The sequence below is a fragment of the Leptodactylus fuscus genome, chromosome 3 (assembly GCF_031893055.1).
Source record: "Leptodactylus fuscus isolate aLepFus1 chromosome 3, aLepFus1.hap2, whole genome shotgun sequence".
In the NCBI taxonomy this organism is placed as follows: domain Eukaryota; kingdom Metazoa; phylum Chordata; class Amphibia; order Anura; family Leptodactylidae; genus Leptodactylus; species Leptodactylus fuscus.
In genome coordinates, this window is record NC_134267.1 from 77,077,408 (window position 1) to 77,098,492 (window position 21,085).

General features: G+C 42.3%; 1 protein-coding gene across 1 annotated transcript in view; it reads left to right on the forward strand.

Moving 5' to 3' along the window:
• Window positions 1–21,085, forward strand: part of ARID4B (AT-rich interaction domain 4B) — a 133,180-nt gene that overhangs the window by 66,908 nt on the left and 45,187 nt on the right. Inside the window, exons 7-10 of the mRNA XM_075267766.1 lie at window positions 14,315–14,406; window positions 19,829–19,967; window positions 20,249–20,328; window positions 20,403–20,476. Of these exons, the coding sequence (XP_075123867.1) occupies window positions 14,315–14,406; window positions 19,829–19,967; window positions 20,249–20,328; window positions 20,403–20,476 (385 nt within the window). The remainder of the gene's footprint in view (window positions 1–14,314; window positions 14,407–19,828; window positions 19,968–20,248; window positions 20,329–20,402; window positions 20,477–21,085) is intronic.

Consider the following 21,085-nt stretch of genomic DNA (forward strand, 5'->3'; position numbering starts at 1 on the left):
AAATATGCCATTTCGGTGCCCAATACGTTGCACCCACTTTGTGTTGTCAGAGACCTGCACTCCTAAAACTATTAAGGGGCCATCCCGAGGGGCAAAAAAATATATATGTGGGTGTAAACTGCTGCTTGGGTACACAGCAGGGCTCAGAAGGGAAGGAGCACTGCGCTTTTTAGCTTTTGGGGTACAGATTTAGAGGGACTTTCTGGGGGCCATGTTCCTTTTGGAGAGACCTGGAGGTAACTGTAAACCCCATTTTGTAGGGGCAAGTTTAGCGTCTCTGCAAAAGTGTCATGGCATCCAAAAACCAAACCATCTGTGCTCCAAAAACCCAATAACCCTTCTGTGTCCGTCTGTGCCCTAATATCAGTTTATAACCACTTATGACATTACGTACGTTATCCCGGGTACACCAGTGTCATACATGTGCCCTAATATCAGTTTATACCCACATATGACATTACGTCCGTTATCCCGGGTACACCAGTGTCATACATGTGTCATAAACTGTAGTTTGGGCACACAGCAGGGCGCAGAAGGGAAGGAGCGCTATTTTGGTTTCTGGAGCACAGTTTGGTTTTTGGACGTCACTTTTGCAAAGCCCCTGAATTGTCAATAAAGTGGAATCCGCAGACATGTCACCCTATTTTGGACACTAGCCCACTGATGGGATTTATCAAATGGAGTAGCGAGAATTTTTAACCCTTGAGTGTTGCATTTATTTAGTTTCCAGAAATGAAATCGCAACTGATAATGAGAAGTTAAAAATGAAAAATTTCCAGAGATTCGCCATTTCAGTACCCGATATGTTGTGCCCAACTTATGTCAGCAGAGACACTCCAAAAACTGGTAAGCGGGTGGTATCCCGGGCACAACAGCTTTCAGAGCGTTCATCTCTGATACAAGTCGGACACAACATATTACGACAAACATGAAGAAAAAGATGTCCGGCAGCACTCCGATAAAATATAACTTTTAATGAAAAAATGTCATAAAATAACAAAAAATTGACATAGCACAGAAAAAAAAGAAAAATGAAAACCCCCTAAAAACGCAACATATTACGCACTGAAATGACGGGTTCCTGGAAAAATGGTCATTTTCACCTCTCACAATCAGCTTCGTATTCATTTATGGATAATAAGTTATAGCAAAACTTGTGGGTTAAAAATGCTGTCTGTACCCCTGGATAAATCCTTCAGGGGTGTAGTTTCCAAAATAGGGTCTCATATCAGGGGATTCCACTTTACTGGCGTTTCAGCTCTACAAAAGTGTCATGGCATCCAAAAACCAAACCGTCTGCGCTCCAAAAACCCAATAACCCTTCTGTGTATGGCTGTGCCCTAATATCAGTTTATTCCCACATATGACATTACGTCCGTTATCCGGGGTACACCAGTGTCATACATGTGGCATACACTGCAGTTTGGGCGCACAGCAGGGCGCAGAAGGGAAGGAGCGCGATGAGGCTTTTGGAGCACAGATTCAGATGTTTGGTATCTGGACGCCATGTCATGTTTGTAGAGCCTGTAAGGTGCCAGAAAAGTGGATTCCCCAAAGGAGTGACCCCATTTTGAAAACTGCACCCCTCAAAGAATTTATCAGGGGGTGTAGTGAGTATTAGTATCCGGACGTGACTGCACGGCGGATGGCGAAGAGGGAATATATAAGCGGTGCGGAAAACATTGCAGACACCAAATTCCCTACTATGTCCCAGTAGCTCCTATGATTGGGGGAGTCACTCTGGGGGTCACTTTGGGGGTCACTTCTGGTGTCTGTTCCCTCATAAGCTGTAAATCTGGGGTGTCCCCTGATATTCGCTCACACTGCTTATACATTCCCTTCCTGACGCCGCCAGTTGTATTCTAATAATTTGGCGATTTTGGGGTTTTTTGTCTTCACATTGGTAGATGCTATATTTTCTTTATTCTTTTGGTGATGTGGCCATATAAGGGCTTGTTGTTTGCGGGATGTGATGTATTTTGTAATGACACCATTTTTGGGTGCCTACAACATACTGAATACATTTTATTAACTCTTTCTTGCTGGATTTAAAAAAAAAAAAAAAAAATCAATCCTGGCATTGAGTTGTACCCTTTAAATTTTGCACCATGCAGCGTACAGTATAAGTAACATGTAGCCTTTATTCTGCGGGTCAGTACGGTTACGGCGATACCTCATTTATAGTATTTTTTTATGCGATACTAATTCTGCATAACAAAAACACATTTGCGGACATAAATCAGTGATTTTTGCATTGCCATCTTCTGAGAGGCGTAACATTTTTATTTTTCGGTTGACAGTGTTGGTTGAGGGCTTATTTTTTGCGGGACAACCTGCGCTTTTTATTGGTACTGTTGTGGGGTGCATATGATTTTTTGATCACTTTTTATAGCATATTTTGTAAGGTGATATGGTGAAAAATCATTACTTCCGGCGGGTTTTTTCCGTTTTTTTTTTCAGATGTACACCGTATACATTAAATATTATTTCAGTTTTATTGTACAGGTTGTTACGGACGCGGCGATACCAAATATGCATTGTTTTTATTAATTTTTAGTACCTTTTTTTATATAATTCATTTTGTATAGAGAAAAAGGGATTTTTGGGCTTTATAACTTTATTACTTTTTTCATACACTTTATTTTTTTTTAACTTTTTTTTTTTTTTTAACTTTTTCATGTGTCCCTTTAGGACACTTGAATCAGTTGATGCTTTGATGAAAGCACCAACTGATTCTGTATAGTAGCTTGCAAGACACGAGCAGGACATGAGCCTGCTCGTGTCCTGCAAGCAGCAGAGGAAGTGAGACACATCGCTCACTTCCTCCATCGGTCGGCAGGATCAACCAGGTATGTGGGGGCTCCTGTAGTCTGGGGTCACTGGCCAGACCCCAGACTACCTTCTACTGACATCGGCACCCCCCGATCTCGCCGCGGGGGGTGCCGATCAGCTTCAATCTGCGGCGGATCCCTTTCGATCGCGCCGTGATGTTTCACGGCAGGATCGAAAGGGTTAAAGCGTTCAGTCGGAACTGAGTCCGACTGAACGTTGTTGAGGGGGTGGTTAGGTGTCAGTAACACCTAACCCCTGCCCTCCCCCCGCCCCACCCCCTGCCTAGTGAGTCTCTGAAGACCGGCCGTAAATTTACTATCGGCTGGTCTTAGAGACCAGGACTGCTGGCCGTAAATTTACGGCCAGCGGTCCTTAACCGGTTAAAAAGGCTATTCAGGCACCGCTAAAGTTATATTAAACTACACCCCCCCCCCGTTTTAAAATAAAACCATAAAAAAGAATATGTTACTCTTATGTATCGTGCATGGTGAGCGGGCATTCAGGGCCCAACGTCATTTTCAGCAACGCCTCCTCTTCCGGCAATGTCCTCTTGTCCTGTCTTCCTTTCAATTTGGAGGTAAATGGTTTAGTCAAAAAACCGTGACAGCTATGGGGACACTAGTACCATGTACTTGGGTTAATATTTAACTATAGAGCAGAGTCGTAGGGTTCGGCACAAGAAGGGGGCTCCCCTATCTGGTTATACCAATATTATCACTTTACAGTGACCGTATAGTAGTATTTACCGCCTCTACCCAGAGATCTGCAGAAATTTTAAGTAAATGCATTGCAGGAAAAATTTTATGACTTAGAGGTAACGTAAATTTTGCAACATAGGGCGATGCTTTTGTATTATTTCCAGCTTCAAAGCAGATTTTTGCTTCTTTCAGTTGTGGTGATTTTATGAAGACATGTGCATGCAGGTTTAGGGCTTAGTGATATGAATGAACTTTGCTGATATTGAACTGTTATTTTTATAACTTTTTGTTTGGTTTCCACTTTTAGCAACTATTATAAATTTATCTGCATGCTTTTTTCTTTTTAGAAAACATGCTTTTTAAATCAAAATTGCATGAAGGTGCCAGTTCGTATACAGTACCAAGTGGCATTATGATAATGCTGCAGGTGTCTACTTTCAGAAAATAAATAGGAATAGAGAGATAGTCAATTTTTTTTTTTTTTTAACGCAATCTAGGTTGTATTTTTTTCATCTCAAAACTGTGAAAATTGCCCTGGCTGCAAGATGTGCAACATATCTGAAAATCCATGGCAGCGAAAGAGTTAAAGTTTGTGATTTCTGAAAGAGGGGATGTTATAGGTTGCCAAAACCTTTGCATGTGTAAATCACTATATTTTTATTATGATCAGTTAAGCAAAGAAAACATACATATAACGGTTGAAATTGCAACGATGAGAGGACAATAAAACTTTTCCACTCTTCCATGACAGCACCCATCTAGAGAGGAGGGTCCTCCTGCAAGGCCTACAAACTATAAAACTTAATGGACCTCCTCTAGCCCTCAGTGTTGTTGCCAGGTGTTATGGCTAGGTGGATTAAACAGGCCATCTTTCTGAGGGGGTCACTAGAGGAAGTTTTATAGATTTCTTGTCCTTGGAGACGCATTCTCTTCTCTCTGTGGGTGCTGTCATGGGATCAAGGAAATCCAATTACTGGTAAGTGTAATCTTTTTTCACATTTTCTTGGCTGTTTGAATGGAGCTGTAGTGAACATTTTGACCTCCATTTAAGCTTTTTCTTGCTGTGGTCAGGCTAGTAAATGGTGGGGACCCCAATAATTATCCTGTGGATAGGTGATTGATTGATTAGGTTATGAATTACCAATTTGCTGGACAACAAGTGGGACCCCCACAGATAAGCTAATCAAGTAATTGGGAGCTTAGATGCAATTGTGTGGCACAGCTAGTAGAGCTGGCTGTTTCCTGCGATGTACACTGTGCATTTGTGGCAGCTGCTTATATTGGTGGGTTGGTGGTAGTGCTAAAGGGTCATCAATATCTTAATCCTGGGCAATTCCTTTAATTGAGCACTGAATTACTCTATAAAATGACCACTTTATAAGCACTGAATAATAGTGAGCACTGTTAATTGAGCAATGAATAACACTTTTAATTGGGAACTGAAGTAAAACTGTTCTCCTACATCATATAATTACATTTCAATAATCAAATGGCTAAAACTCTAGCCTTGAACTTTCATATTACATGTAAATTTTGCTCATCAGTGCTTATCTATGGAGGATGGAAGGTTAAATAGTTTAATATCCTAGGCAGCACTACCACCAAACAACCAATACAAGCAGCCGCAGCTGCCACGAATGCACAGTGTACAGCGCAGGAAACAGACAGCTCTGCTAGCTGTGCCATACACCTTATCAGTCCCCATAAATATTGGAGCCTGATACCATCGAAAAAGACTGACTAACAGAACTTGAATGTCAATCCAAAAATATGATTTTAATAGTCAGTATGTAGTTGTATTATATAAAAGATTTTGTAATATTTAAGGTACAGAAAGACAAAGCTTTCAGTGATGCTGATTATTATTATTATTATTATTATTATTATTATTATTATTATTATTATTATTATTATTATTATTTTCGGAGTATCATTAATTCCATGGTCCTGTGCATTTGAAGAAGTTAGGTTTATATACCTAGTACGATAAACAAAGTTAACCAGATGACTGAACCAGTACAGTGGGAAGGAGAACCCTGCCTGAGATAGCCTATATTGTACAAGGAAAGGCGGGTGGAGACAGTAGGTGAGGTTAGACGCTATTCACATGGTAACACAGTGGCAGCATAGTTATTGTGCATTGTAGGCTGATTGAAGATGGATAGTGATTTCTAGAGTATGGGGAAGAATTCCTGCATCCAGTTGTATGAATAAGACATAACAGGAAGATGGATGTATTATGAGGATCAGAGATTATATGTAGGGAAATAAAAGCTAATTGGGTCTTAAGTGCAAACGAGAAACAAGGGGAAAGGTGGATTATCTGGACAGCTAAATGAAATGATCACTAACGTTTCAAATAAATTAATCTCATTTCATAGAACATGTAATCTCGGACCAAAAATGTAATGCACTTTAACCACCCTGTAATTCTAAATGGCTCTAACTCTGGCACAGCTGGGCTGAGAGCCGAAATCTTGCTCTTATTTTAAAGGGGCTCTATCAGCAAAATCATGCTGCTAGAGCCCCACATATGCGTGAATAGCCTTTAAAAAGGCTATTCAGGCACCTTAAAGGTTATATTAAACTACCCCCCCCCCGTTTTAAAATAAAACCTTAAAACAGGATGTGATAAACTTACCGAACGTGCACGCTGGGCGGGCATTCAGAGTGCGCTGTCTTCTTCATCCATGCCTACTCTTCCTCTGATGTCCTCGGGTCCCGTCCTCCTCCTGCGCTCGCGAGCTGACATTGCTTAAAAAAAATGGCCTGGGCGCATGCGCAGTAGCATGTTGCTTCTACTACGGCTACTGCGCATGCGCCCAGGCCATTTTTTTAAGTAATGTCAGTTCGCGAGCGCTGGAGGAGGACGGAACCCGAGGACATCGGAGGAAGAGGAGGCGTGGATGAAGAAGACGGCGCAGCCTGAATGCCCGCCCACCGTGCACGTTCGGTTTTAAGGTTTTATTTTAAAACGGGGGGGTAGTTTAATATAACTTTTAAGGTGCCTGAATAGCCTTTTTAAAGGCTATTCACGCATATGTGGGGCTCTATCAGCATGATTTTGCTGATAGAGCCCCTTTAAAATAAGAGCAAGATTGCGGCTCTCGGCCCAGCTGTGCTAGAGTTAGAGCCATTTAGAAATACAGTGCCCCTGAACGTGTCCTGCTCAGGGGGGAACTGTAACTCATATATCTCAAGCCCCAACCAGGGTTCGCTCACAACTGCAGGGTGGTTAAAGTGCATTACATTTTTAAAGGCTTTTTAAAGAGGACCTTTCATCAGATCGGGCACATGCAGTTCTACATACTGCTGGAAAGCTGACAGTGCGCTGAATTCAGCGCACTATCGGCTTTCCCGATCTGTGCCCGGTGTAAAGCGCTATCGGTCCCGGTACCGTAGGGCTTTACAGTCAGAAGGGTGTTTCTGACACTTAGCCAGGGACGCCCTTCTGCCCAGCAGCACCTATCACACTGTACTGTGGAGCGGTGAGGAACTCCCCCCTCCCTCTCCTGATAATACTCGTCTATGGACGAGCTGTGTGAGCAGAGGGAGGGGGCGTTCCTCCCCGCTCACACTGTACAGCGCGATAGGCGCTGCTGGGCAGAAGGGCGTCCCTGGCTAACTGTCAGAAACGCCCTTCTGACACTAAAGCGCTACGGTACCGGGACCGATAGCGCTTTACACCGGGCACAGATCGGGAAAGCCGATAGTGTGCTGAATTCAGCGCACTGTCAGCTTTCCAGCAGTATATAAAACTGCCTGTGCCCGATCTGATGAAAGGTCTTCTTTAAAGGCTATTCACGCATATGTGGGGCTCTATCAGCATGATTTTGCTGATAGAGCCCCTTTAAAGCCAGGAATTCCTAAAATAAGACCAAGATCATGTCTGTAACCTACATCATTTTAGAGATATGACTGGTTAATTTGGAGGTCCATATACTCGCATTTTCACTTTATCCAGTGTATAGGAGAGCACATGTAGCTGACATTGCAGGGAGTGCCACCTTAATTTAAAGAGGACCTTTCACCACTTTTGGGCACAGGCAGTGTTATACACTGCCGGAAAGCTGACAGTGCGCTGAGTTCAGCGCACTGTCGGCTTTCCCGATCTGTGCCCGGTGTAAAGATCTTACGGTGCCGGTCCCGTAGTGCTCTATGGTCAGAAGGGCGTTTCTGACCATTAGCCAGGAACGTCCTTCTGCCTATCACTCTCTTGATAAGTTTTTTTGATGGGTGCAGTTTCCAAAAGTGCACTGACACCTTCAGTAGCTCTACAAATATATCATGGCACCTTAAAATGATTCTGTCCTCCAAAACCTTAATGACGCTCCTAGTCTTCTGTGCCCTCCTGTGTGCCTAAACAGCCTTTTTCATCCACATGAGAGGTATTTCTGTACTCAGGATAAATTGCATATCAAATTGTGGGGTGAATTTTCCTTTTTAAACACTTGTGAAAATGAAAAATTTGGGACTGAAGCGATGTTTCATTGGAAAAAAAGTAATTTTTCATTTTCACATACCAAGGTTAATAAGATTTGTGAAACAGCTGTGGGGTCAAACTACTCACTTTGATCCTTAATTAATTTCTTATGGTGTGTAGTATCCAAAATGGGGTCACTTTTTGGGGTCTTTCACTGTACTGGTGCATTAGGGGCTCTGAGACATGGTTATATGAAAACTATTTCAACAGAATTTGCCCTCCAAAAGTCAAATTGTAGTCTTTCCATTCCAAGCCCCATCATATACCCATACAACAGTTTAGAGCCACAAATTTAGTATTGCTGTGTTCAGGAGAAATTTTGTAACAAACTGTGCATGTATGTTCTCCTTTAACCCATTAGCACTAAAGCAATGCTTTATTGGACAAAAAATAATAATTTTGACTTTTTATGTCCCAATGTTAATAAAATCTGTAAAACAGCTGTGGAAATGTCAAAATGCTCACTATACCCTTGATATGTTCCTTGAGGGATGTAGTTTCTAAAATGGAGTCATTCTGGGGGGATTTCTGTTGCACTGAAACTTTGGGGGTTCTGCATCTGAGACATGACACTTGAAAACTAATTCATCAAAATCTGCTCTTTAATCCCTTCTCAACATCCACGTACTATTACAGCAGATGCTGGTTCTTTAAAGATGCCAGCTGCTCTGCTGCAGCGTGGCCATCATAGCTACCAGGTACAGTGTACAGTGGAGACCCGGAGCTAATGCCCGCAATCATAGTTCACAATGGTGCCATATATTACTATTTTTCCTGCAAATATTAAGCACTTATATGGCTCCATGAATGGAAAAATAAAAAAGTTATGAGGTTTGGAAGGCAGGTTGGTAGGTTGTGATGAAGCTCATCAGCTTGGCCGACAGAAAACACACTTCCCCCGAGGTTAGGGATGTCATCTTCGATGCGACGGCAATGTGGTTTTCCCTGCTGCACCTGGGCCCAGGCATGTTTGCGTATGTGATAATGGCCGGAACCGGGTAGCAGATCTGGGGCTTGCCAGACTCAAACACGGTTCACACATGGCCCACGTTTTCAACTTGTTGGTGCAAAGGTTCTTTGAAACCTACACCATTGTGCTTGATATACTGGTGAAAGTGCGGCCATTTACATAAGTGAAAAGTAGCCTCTGCTAGGCTGAAAACATTCAGAGCACACTCCTGTCATCTTCGCACCGTTGGCTGGCAGAGGAAGACGAGGGGGATGAAGTGGCATTTCATGTCACTGTCCCACATGAGGCTTGAGGGGAAGTTCAGTGCATCCCATTGCTTCAGTATGGATGGTGTGAAGGGGAGTGGAAAATGGAGGAAATGGAGAGTAACCCTTCCAGTTGGGGGCAGCGAAGTCATGCCAAGTAACACTCTGGCACACATGGCTGACTAGAGTGTTCATGTTGGGTTGCTTTTCAAGAGACAAAGGCATAGTTCACATCATGGAGAGCAAACAATACTGGATTTTTGCAATCCTCGACCCCCGGTATAAGAAAAGAATCTCATCCTTTGTTCTGGTAGGGGAGTTGAAAAATCGCATAAATGATTGCCACAAGCAACTGGTGCAGAATATGATGGAAATGTTATCGTAAACCCTCACTGGCGGCAGAGAGGAGATTTCCTCCAAGAGGCTAACAACTGCCATCCGGTCCACAACCACCAGGGGAACATTCTCCAAGGTCTGGGACACGTGAATGCCCCCCCCCCCCCCCCTTGGCCAAATTACCACCACTGAGGGGCCTAGTGTCATCAGGAGGGAAAAGTATAGGCGCATGTTGCGTGAGTACCTGGCCAACCACAGCCCTGTCCTCTCTGATCCCTCTGTGCCTTATACGTATTGGGTGTAGAAGTTGGACCTGTGGCCCTTGGGGTGAGTGGAGGCTTCCCCCAGCTGAGGTTTGGGTGAGTTTGGCGAGGGGGTGCAAGTACACCCCGCAGTTAGCCTTTTTGGTTACATAGTTACATAGTAGATGAGGTTGGATAAAGACATTAGTCCATCAAGTCCAACCTATAACCCTCCAATCCTTACAGTGTTGATCCAGGGGAAGTCAATAAACCCCATGAGGATTATGCCAATTTCCCCATTTCAGGAGAAAAAATTCCTTCCCAACTCCAAATCTGGCAGTCAGTATAAAAACCCTGGCTGAACGTCTCCTTAAAATCATGGTGGCATAGAGTATACACCATGAACCCCAACTGTCACTTGCAGAGCCACTCTTTTACTTGTAACTACATGATAGAACCTGCGTGTCTATGCTCTCCTGAGTTAGAGACAGATTGGGGCCCCTGCATTTTAAGTTTATGCCCCATTCCTTTGCTTCAGCCCATAAACAGAGATGTTATTTTGTGCCCATTAGTGCCAATTCAGCCATGCCACCCCCAGGATTAATTCTTTTACCCCTCTTTTGGAGTTGTCACTTGCCCCAGCAGCGTTTAAGGTGTCAGGCCCACCATTCAGCTTCAGCCCATAAACAGAGATGCTATTTTATATTTAGCTGTATACCACTTTTATTTGGGAGTGGAATACAACCAGGAAAGCTGGATTCAGCGTATATATACTATACACAGATTTTCTATATACCACTTAGGTTTTTGGGGATACACACCATGGAAAGCTGGATTGAGCGTATATAGCCTGACAATTGCTGTGTATCCCACTTAGGTTTGGGGGAACACACCGTTAAAAACTGAATTGAGCGTATATAGCCTGACAATTGCTGTGTATTCCACTTAGGTTTGGGGGGGGGGAGTACACACCGTTAAAAACTGGATTGAGCGTATACAGCCTGACAATTGCTGTGTATTCCACTTAGGTTTTGGGGGTACACACCTTTAAAAACTGAATTGAGCGTATATAGCCTGACAATTGCTGTGTATTCCACTTAGGTTTGGGGGGTACACACCATTAAAAACTGCATTGAGCGTATATAGCCTGACAATTGCTGTGTATCCCAGTTAGGTTTTGGGGGTACACACCATGGAAAGCTGGATTGAGCGTATATAGCCTGACAATTGCTGTGTCTCCCACTTAGGTTTGGGGGAACACACCGTTAAAAACTGAATTGAGCGTATATAGCCTGACAATTGCTGTGTATCCCACTTAGGTTTGGGGGAACACACCGTTAAAAACTGAATTGAGCGTATATAGCCTGACAATTGCTGTGTATTCCACTTAGGTTTGGGGGGTGGGGGGTACACACCTTTAAAAACTGGATTGAGCGTATATAGCCTGACAATTGCTGTGTATTCCAGTTAGGTTTTGGGGGTACACACCATGGAAAGCTGGATTGAGCGTATATAGCCTGACAATTGCTGTGTATCCCACTTAGGTTTGGGGGAACACACCGTTAAAAACTGAATTGAGCGTATATAGCCTGACAATTGCTGTGTATCCCACTTAGGTTTGGGGGAACACACCGTTAAAAACTGAATTGAGCGTATATAGCCTGACAATTGCTGTGTATTCCACTTAGGTTTGGGGGGGGGTACACACCTTTAAAAACTGGATTGAGCGTATATAGCCTGACAATTGCTGTGTATTCCACTTAGGTTTGGGGGGTACACACCGTTAAAAACTGAATTGAGCGTATACAGCCTGACAATTGCTGTGTATTCCACTTAGGTTTTGGGGGTACACACCTTTAAAAACTGCATTGAGCGTATATAGCCTGACAATTGCTGTGTATCCCAGTTAGGTTTGGGGGGTTCACACCGTGGATAGTTGGAATGAGCATATATAGCCTGACAATTGCTGTGTATCCCAGTTAGGTTTTGGGGGTACACACCATGGATAGCTGTATTGAGCGTATATAGCCTGACAATTGCTGTGTATCCCAGTTAGGTTTTGAGGGTACACACCGTGGAAAGCTGGATTGAGCGTATATAGCCTGACAATTGCTGTGTATCCCAGTTAGGTTTTGGGGGTACACAGCGTGGATAACTGGATTGAGTGTATATAGCCTGACAATTTGCTGTCCCTATGTCTCCAAGCCGCAAAATGAGACGAAGATAGCGGCGACTATTCTTATAAATCCAAGGTCACCTGATTTCGGCAGCCAATGGCTTTTTCCAATTTTTTTTTCAATGCCTCTGTTGTCGTAGTTCTTCTCCCACCTCCCCTGCACAGTTATTGATGCAAAAAAAGTGCCAGGGAAGGTGGGAAAGGCTACGAATCGTTACTGCGTTTACCGTGTGGTATTCGATTGGAATCGAGTACCTCGAACAGCCTGATATTCGATCGAATACCAATTTGATCGAACGCCGTTCGCTCATCTCTAATTAATATCGATGCTAAGACACCAAATGTTTTATTATTATTAAACATGTTTTAAGAAAAAAGACATTTTCTTTTTTTATTATTATTATTACTGTATTTGGTGAGCCACACGTAAAAACACATACCATTAATTTATTGACCCTTTTTATTAGAAGAAATGGTGAAAAACAACAAATGTGCCAATGTATTTAATATTATATTAACTTATATTAAATGGAAAATGAAGAAACAGTTCTTTGATTGCTTGTATAGCACATGTGTATACTTAGTATTCTAGAGAATTATTGTCTCTGGCATATTGATAGCAGATCTTGGAGGTCTTTGTTACACTGCTGTTGGACAATGTCGTCAGGCATAAGTAATCAGCATTCCAATTTATCTATTCAATTTATTTATTGACTTATTCAATCATATTATGATCAGCACACTGTCATACTGATGGTCCTCCACACCAAAATCATCAAAAAATGTCTATGTGCAGGGAAGCATGGTTTTATTGCAGTCTTTCTCAAAGTGGGCGATAACGCCCCCTTGTGGGCGCTGGAGGCCTACAGGGGGGCAGTAAAGGGCACAGAGAAGATTGGGGGGCGTTGAAGCGGTTTAGGGGGGGCGATGGCTAATTTAAAGGGGTTGTCCCATCACAAGGATCCTATCTATACTGCTTGTTAATGTGGATGTAAGACTTTTCCTAAATACACTGCTTCAGCAAAACTGCTTTGTTTGTCCACTATCTTACTTTTTTCACTTCATTATGGACACTAGCACCTGGCCCCCTGCTCATTGCTGAGGGAGCCACATGACGTAGCTCCCTGCTGTGTGGGGGGAGAGAGGGGGGGTCTGAGTGTACGGAGCCAACCTGTGTCTGCACCACACATACACATCACATACACATCACCTAGCTCCCTGCTGTGAGATAGAGGGGGGTGTCATCAGTCATCCCATAGGATCACGCTATGTGGTGGTTGGAGCTACATGCTAATTTGGGGGCGGGGCTAATTGACGCGAGCAAACAGGAAGAAAGAAGATTTTTAGGCAGCATAGAAGGCATCAAGCTTCATGAGGCTACCCCTTTAAAATTGTTTTTTGCTTTTAACACAAACTTTACTGCTCCTTTACGCTTAACGCGCGTTTCCTCGTGTAACGCCATCTAGGAGACTAGACAGTAACTATTTCCTGTCCAAAAATTGTCAAACTGTACCATAGATGGCGGTAAGCTCCAATGCAAAGCGAGAAGTTTCTAGTGACTTATTTTCACATGACACACATAATTTAATTATTAACATAATGACTGCGATTGTGATTCTTAAGATGTAGTAAAGTAAAAAAATTTGGGGGGCGCTAGAAAATAATTAATTCTCGAAGTGGGCGGTAGACAAAATAAGTTTGAGAACCTCTGTTTTATTGGAACAGGAAATTACCTTGTCCAAAAATTGGACGCGTACAATTGTCTAATATTTGTTATTGGACAAAAGGGGCCTACCCCATACCCTGAAAATCAGCTTCATTCCATCATCCCACCTACACTAAATTCTATAGTAAGCACAATGGGGCAGATTTATTAAGACTGGCATTTCATACACCAGTCTTAATAAAGGGCCTAACAGGCGTGAGGCAAGCGATTTATGAAGATGGCTTCAGCCTCATCATAAATCAGGTGCATGCCCTAAATTGAATTGGCGTAGATTACCAGTATAAGTCACACCAGAAAAATGAATAATAATTATGTTGGCCAAGAAAACTTTTGTCGAGGGATTGCTAATTTTCCCCCAATATGTTTAACTAGGTAACATTGTGCGGACATTTGCCAAACCCAGATTTATCCATCATTAATAAATATAACAACTCTTCATTACTTACCAAGCCTAGCACCGTTCTTTGTGTAGTGACTATGTTTGTTATTGCAGCTCATCCCCATTAGTTTGAATGGAACTGATCTGTAACATGGTCATATAATAATAAAATAAACTACCTGAAACTGCTATGATTAAAATCAATGTTATCTCTTTATTTTCAACAGACACTAGACCAACTTCCACTGACCAATCCAGAACACTTTGGAACTCCTGTAATTGGAAAAAAAACTAATCGGGGAAGAAGGTCTAATCACATGTGAGTGTGAATTGAATTATAACGTGTTTTTTTTACCAATTTAGTATTTGATATAGCAATTCCAGAAAAAAAAACAAAATGTCATGCATCTTTGTAATACTACAAGTCACATCTGTGCTATAATGTTGCTCTTCTAGTAAACTATAAGAGCTTTTACACAAAGTAGACCACATGTGGACCAAATGTTACTCTCTTATATTCACTCCAGGTATCTTCCGTATCTCTTATATGTATTTTGGGCCAGATAAACCCTCACCCATCACCATTTTAAGCCAGTGCTGTGTTTTTTGATAGTTTTTCTTAACAAAGATCATAACATATTTGCCTCACATGGAAAACATACAGCACTGCCTGCACATAAGATAATAAATCCATTATCCCTATCATAGTGTCTATCATACCCCACTATCATACACATATCATTATGATAGACACCATGATAATACTTAAGGGTTAACAACGTCTTTCTTCACCTCCTCTCTCCAAAGTTCTGTGTTTGAGGTGAATGAGACAGAGGAGCTTAATAAGTGGAGAAGGAAACAGATTTATTTAATAAGATATATAAAGTTGCTTATGTTCACATGCACTATTCATTTATGAAAAGTTGTTTTATAATTGGAGGTACACACTTTAAATGGACTGATGTAATATCTTGCCCTTGCATTCATTACTATAAAAAAAACAATCCTGATTTTGAGAGATGAAAAAGAGAATTGTGCCCAATTCTATCAGATTATTGATGTTCGAGAGGTGTTCAATTAATGATCTAGCTCAGTATGTTCTGTCAGTGTAAGAAAGCCATTCATAATGTATTAAACCCCTTCTTAGAGGACTTACCTTTCCAAATGATTCTTAAACAGAGGTATTAATGACTTTGAAAATGAGTTGTACATATACATTGTCAGGGTCTGGGGTTGCTAGGTGAGGTGGCATAGACACACAAGTCCAGTTTCTTAAGTCCAAAACAAAGGTAGAGTTTATTTTTACTCAAAAAGGTAGTGCAGCAACAAAAGGACACAATACAAAAATAAATACCTGCCTGACTAGGCTCTAACTAAACACAGAATAGGTTACCTCACCTAGAATGACAAAAATCCAAAAGCCAGTTGAATCACTCAGGACACAGCTCCAAAACTATGACCTCTCTGTTGGCTCTCCAGCCAAGCTCTGCCAAAGTGTTGCTGCTGGAGCAACTTCTTAAGCCTCCTTGACAAGGAGAGACTCTCTGCAGCTGAGTCGCTGTCGGAACATCCCCAAAGTGTGGACTGGAGGGGGGTGGAATGACAGGTCCCACTACCAAACCTACCTGCCATTCCTAAAAATCCAGCCCAGTAACCGGAACTTTGAAATAACACTCAGCAGACAGAATTATCTGCTGAGAAACATTCTTTCTGGAGTTTTCTCATCTCACCCACCTTAGTAGTCTGGGTGACATGTACACCCCCTCCATTACCTGACCAGCCATCGGCTTACAACATATACATTATGTACATATACAAAATCTTTGGAAAAAGGACCATCTTAATCAGTGTGACCTTCTCAGTCATCGTGAAGGGCATCTTTAACCCAGAGTTCACTTTGTTTTTAAGATAGTTAAAGTCTGGAGTGACATTAATCCTTTTCCAATTTTTAAATTTTCAGTTTTTGGGGGTTTTTTTTTCTCCCCTGTCTTCCAAAAGCCATAACTTTTTTATCCTTTCATTCACAGAAGTGTATGAGGACATAATTGTTGCAGGGCAAATTGTACTTCCAAATAGTATCATTTAGCCTTCCTTAAATATATACTGGGTAGCTGGAATAAGGGGTTAAAGAGGACCAGTAGCCAAGTACAAATAAATTTCACATCTAATATGATTGCCGCTTTACCTCTAATCAATTTGGTCTTTTTTATTTTAACCCGTTAACCTTTCATTTTCTCAGGGAAAATGAGGTGATCACCCACATGGAGAACAAGAACTAATTCATATATAACCTACCAGGGACCATATCTTTTGAACAAGTGGGCAGATTTAAATAATACTTGACAAATTGATCAGTGGTACAACAGCAAACGAATGATGAATTTAATTTAGCATTTTGTACATGTAAACAGATCATCTGTAGAAGTTGAAAAATCATCAATATTTCTCAAGGTCCTTATGCCAACAAACCTAATACTATCTCCAGGTGCTGATATGCATGTATTGATTTGAACCACATTTTTTTTCTTCGATTGGGGATCAGCATTGGTTTTGACCAATTAATCCAGTACTGACAAAGGGCCATTGTTGTGCCTCCCATTGCTATGGTGATCCAAAGCAGCATGTAGTAAAGTTGAATGGAACTTACAATATGCCGTAAATATGCCGTATTTTTCAGACTATAAGACGCACCTAGGATTTAGAGGAGGAAAATAGGGAAAAAAAATTTTGAAGCAAAAACTGGTAAAATATTTAATATATGGGAGTTGTAGTTTTGCAACAGCTGCAAGGCCACATTGACAGGAGACCCTGCAGCTGTACGGGGATGTATAGGGCGTTTTTTTTGCGGGGCCAGCTGTACTTTTTAGTTATACCATTTTGGGGGATATCTATTGCTTAGATCACCTTGTATTGAAAAAAAAACAGGAGGTGATTTAGAACTTTTATTTATTTCATATTTTTAAAGCTTTTTTATTTTTATTTTTTTTACTATTTTATTCCCCCCCGGGGGCTTGAACCTGCGGTCACTTGATCGCAAGTCCCATAGACGGCAATACAACTGTATTGCCGTCTATGGGACATTCTGTCTATTAGTATTACGGCTGGTCATAGAGACCAGCCGCAATACTAATATAGCCGTGACAGGCCGGGGAGCCTCATTAGGCTCCCGGCTGTCACCCGAACAGGTCGGCTCCTGCGATATCGCCGCGCAGGAGCCGGCCTGCAACCTCACAGGTACGGGGCCGGTGGGGACCGGCCCCGGGGGAGAAGGGGCCACGGATACTGACCCGGCATCCGCTGTACTAGAGAGGCGGATGCCGGGGAGGGATAGACGCCGGGGCCTGAGACATCGCTGCCCTGCCCTGCCTGAAGCCAGCGGCGGGGGGACGGAGGAGCGGAATAGCAGCATCACTCCTCCCGCTGCTGGCTTCATGCAGGACAGGGCAGCGATGTCTCAGGCCCCGGCACCTGTAATGGCGTCTATCACTTGCCGACTTCCGCCTCTCTATTACAGCGTGTGCCAGGCGCCACCTTCAGACTATAAGACGCACCCTTATTTTCCCCAAAAATTTTGGGGAAAAAAAGTGCGTCTTATAGTCCGAAAAATACGGTATATATATTAAAAAAAAAAAATCTAAAAAGAAATCACTACCCTTTTCCTATTTCACATATGAAAATAAACAAGAAAGCCCCAAAACCCACCTATTTAGGAAGGCCTACAACTTCCAGTAACACTACTGTCACCACACCACCACCTGAACAGTCTCTACCCTCACCTTCTGTCTCTATCCCTCCTCCCTCATAGATTGTAAGCCCTTGCAGGCAGGGTCCTCTACCCCACTATGCCAGTCGGTCATCGTTAGTATTACATCTGTTTGTATATTTTGTGTACTGTATGTAAACCCTCAAATGTAAAGCACCGTGGAATTAAAGGGATCCAATCATTCAGAATGAATTTTTTTGTCCCTAACACGTAGTAATAGCCTTAAGAAAGGCTATTTGTCTCCTACCTTTAGATGTCTTCTCCGTGCCGCCGTTCCGTAAAAATCCCGGTTTTCGTCGGTATGCAAACGAGTTCTCTTGTAGGCCTCGGGCAGAGCTGACTGCGCATGCCCGTGACCACAAGAAAAATGGCCGCATACACAGTAAGTAAGCAGCCATTTTCTTGTGGATTCTGGGCATGCGCAGTCGGCTCAGCCCGAGGCCACCAAGTGTCACCGCCTGCGCCGGAAGAAGAGGCATGAAGAGGACGTTCCTGAAGAAGATGGAGATGGCGCTGGAGAGTTCTCTGGCAGCATTGGGGAAGCCCCCAGTGCTGTTTGAGCACTGGGGCCCGCCCCCAGTGCTGTGAGAGAACTCATTTGCATACTGGCGAAAACCGGAGAAGACATCTAAAGGTAGGAGATGAATAGCCTTTCTTATAGCTATTCCTATGTGTTAGAGACAAAAAATTTGTTGTGAATGATAAGATCCCTTTAATGGTCCCTTTAATGCTATATAAATAAACAACAACAAAAATAATAATAATAATAATAATAATAATAATACACAATCACATTAGGATCCCCAAGTCTGAAAATAGCTGAACTAGAAAAATATAACCTTTTTTATCCTGTAAAGTGAACACTGGGGATAAAAAAAACAAGGCCAGTTACCTTTTTTCTTGCTATTTTGCCTTTTGACAGACTATACTGGCCATATTTTAGTGCCCCTACTGCTTTAACATGACCTGCGCTCCTAATAATTGCTGGTGTTCATGTCAGCAGTGTCTTCAGCTTCATTCTGCCTATGAGTTCCCAGACAGAGCTGCAGACAAATTCTGAGGTCATCAAAGTGACCCCTGACTTGGTCTGCAAAAGACTGGTCAGGGTAAATGGGAAGAGTAGAACCTGAGGTGAGAAGAAACTGAAGATAATCATCAAAACAAATGTCAGGCTCTTAACTATTACTCCAGCCCTGGCGGAAAGGTGGAGAAAATTTACTGCTAGTGGGGTCAGGTAGAAGTGTCAGATGCTATTGTTTTTTTATGACAAGTGCAATGTTGAAAAATAAGTTGCCAAAAGCAATAAAGTATGCAGCTCATATGAAATGCTTCTGGATACTGCTGCAGCTGCATACCAGTGTGGTTAGTGACAATACAGCTAGGGCTATAGGTCAAGTTTGGCATGACTAAAGATCGCCATGTTGCCATGTGATTCTTTCAGCAATTTAAGCAAATGACGTTGCATTGTGTCCCTCTGGAGGCTGCGGCTGTATTTTCTAGTTGTAAAAAGAAGTCACAATGGCAGCACACAGAGTTGCAGCCAAAGTTTCTGTGTCACTGTAGCCTAAATGATTATAGTTTCTGTTAACCACCTCCCTGCCAATGGCAGAGAACAGGTTATTAGAAACTGGTATGAATTATTAAAAACTGGTATGAATTATTAAAGTAATTCTTTGCATTGCTGCAAATTTTGTACCCCTCTTTGGCCAAAAAATAGTATATTTACTCTTCTGACAAAAACTTAGTATAGCATCTGGTGAGCTCTACCATGATACAATTGTTTCCCTAGAAAAGTGTCACGCGATTTTAAACTATAGTTTGTTTATGATGTTTTTAGTTAAAATTTCTTGGAATTAGAAAGGCGTACCTCTTATTTGTGACATCAATATCCCCTAATAGGAAGAATGGAATGGGTTTGGCTTTACAGGTGACTTCTCCATCGATCACATTTGCACGATCATATTTTTGTATATTGCAGTCCAGAGGAAGAGTCGTCTACATCATCCAGTGATGAAGATGAGGAAGAGGATAAAGCTGGAGATGAATTACTAGGGAAAGTTGTTTGTGTTTCCTTGAATATTGGAGACAAAAAGAAAGCCACTTGGGTCCCAGTCTTGGTAAGAGCTGTTCTTTTTTTTAAACATTATACAGTATACAAGACAATTTAATTTACAGAATTGTCAGCGTTTCAGGTTCCTCTTAGAGCTCCATTTTTAATTTGATCATATGAGGCTCTTTGATACAGTATTTCACAGGGGCTTCAATCTGAACTCTTGCAAATTCAGGTTTTATAGGTGCTGGTGTAGCAGTTTTTGCAGCAAGGATGGATATAAAAATCACATTCCTTACTGGGTTTTTAACTAGTGATATCTCTAGAGGTTTTTTCTTTCTTTAACAGGTAGTATCACCAGACTGCCGTGATGACATAGCTATTAAGAAAGACTTTATTCTTGTGCGCTCTTTTAAAGATGGTAAATTGTAAGTAGACTTATCATTTTCTCTGTAGTCTGTGGATCATGTGCAGATTCTAACAACTTTTCTCATACTGACAGCTTTCCTGTGGTAAGGACTGATATCCGAGATATTGGTGATGTCTCCTTTAAAAACGACTGTATATTGAAACCAGGTAAGGGAAATTTGTGTATAGCACTTCAACATTGACCTGGGCAAAGCTCTGACTGATTCAGACTGGCCCGCACAGCTTGACTAGGGAGGCGTGTCTAGGGGGCGTGTCTATGGGGGCGTGTCTTAGTGCCGGCAGGACAGTGCAGGAAGATGGAGACGTGTGGTGTGTGTAATAAGGTACTGGGGAATGAGAGATGCAGGGGGGAGAGTGTGTGTGTCTGTCTGTATGTGTGTGTGTGTGTGTGTGTGTGTCTATATGTGTCTGTATGTTTGTGTGTGTGTGTCTCAGTAACCTAGGGGCAGAGATGGAAGGGGAATGTTATACTAGGGCAGAGATGGCAGATGGAGTGGGGGGACATGAAACTGGAGGAGAGATGGAGGGGGAGGATATGAAATGGGGCAAATGAAGGGGGATATGAAACTGAGGGAGACATGGAGGGGGGGACATGAAACTGGGGGTAGATGAAGAGGGCACTTAAACTGGAGGGTGCATTAAACTGTTCAGGTAGCTGGAGGGGGACCTGTCTGCTTCTAGTTGCCCCCAGTTTAATGTCACCCTCCAACTACCCCTACGGTTTAATGTCTGTTTCCAGCTTCCCGATTTTAATGT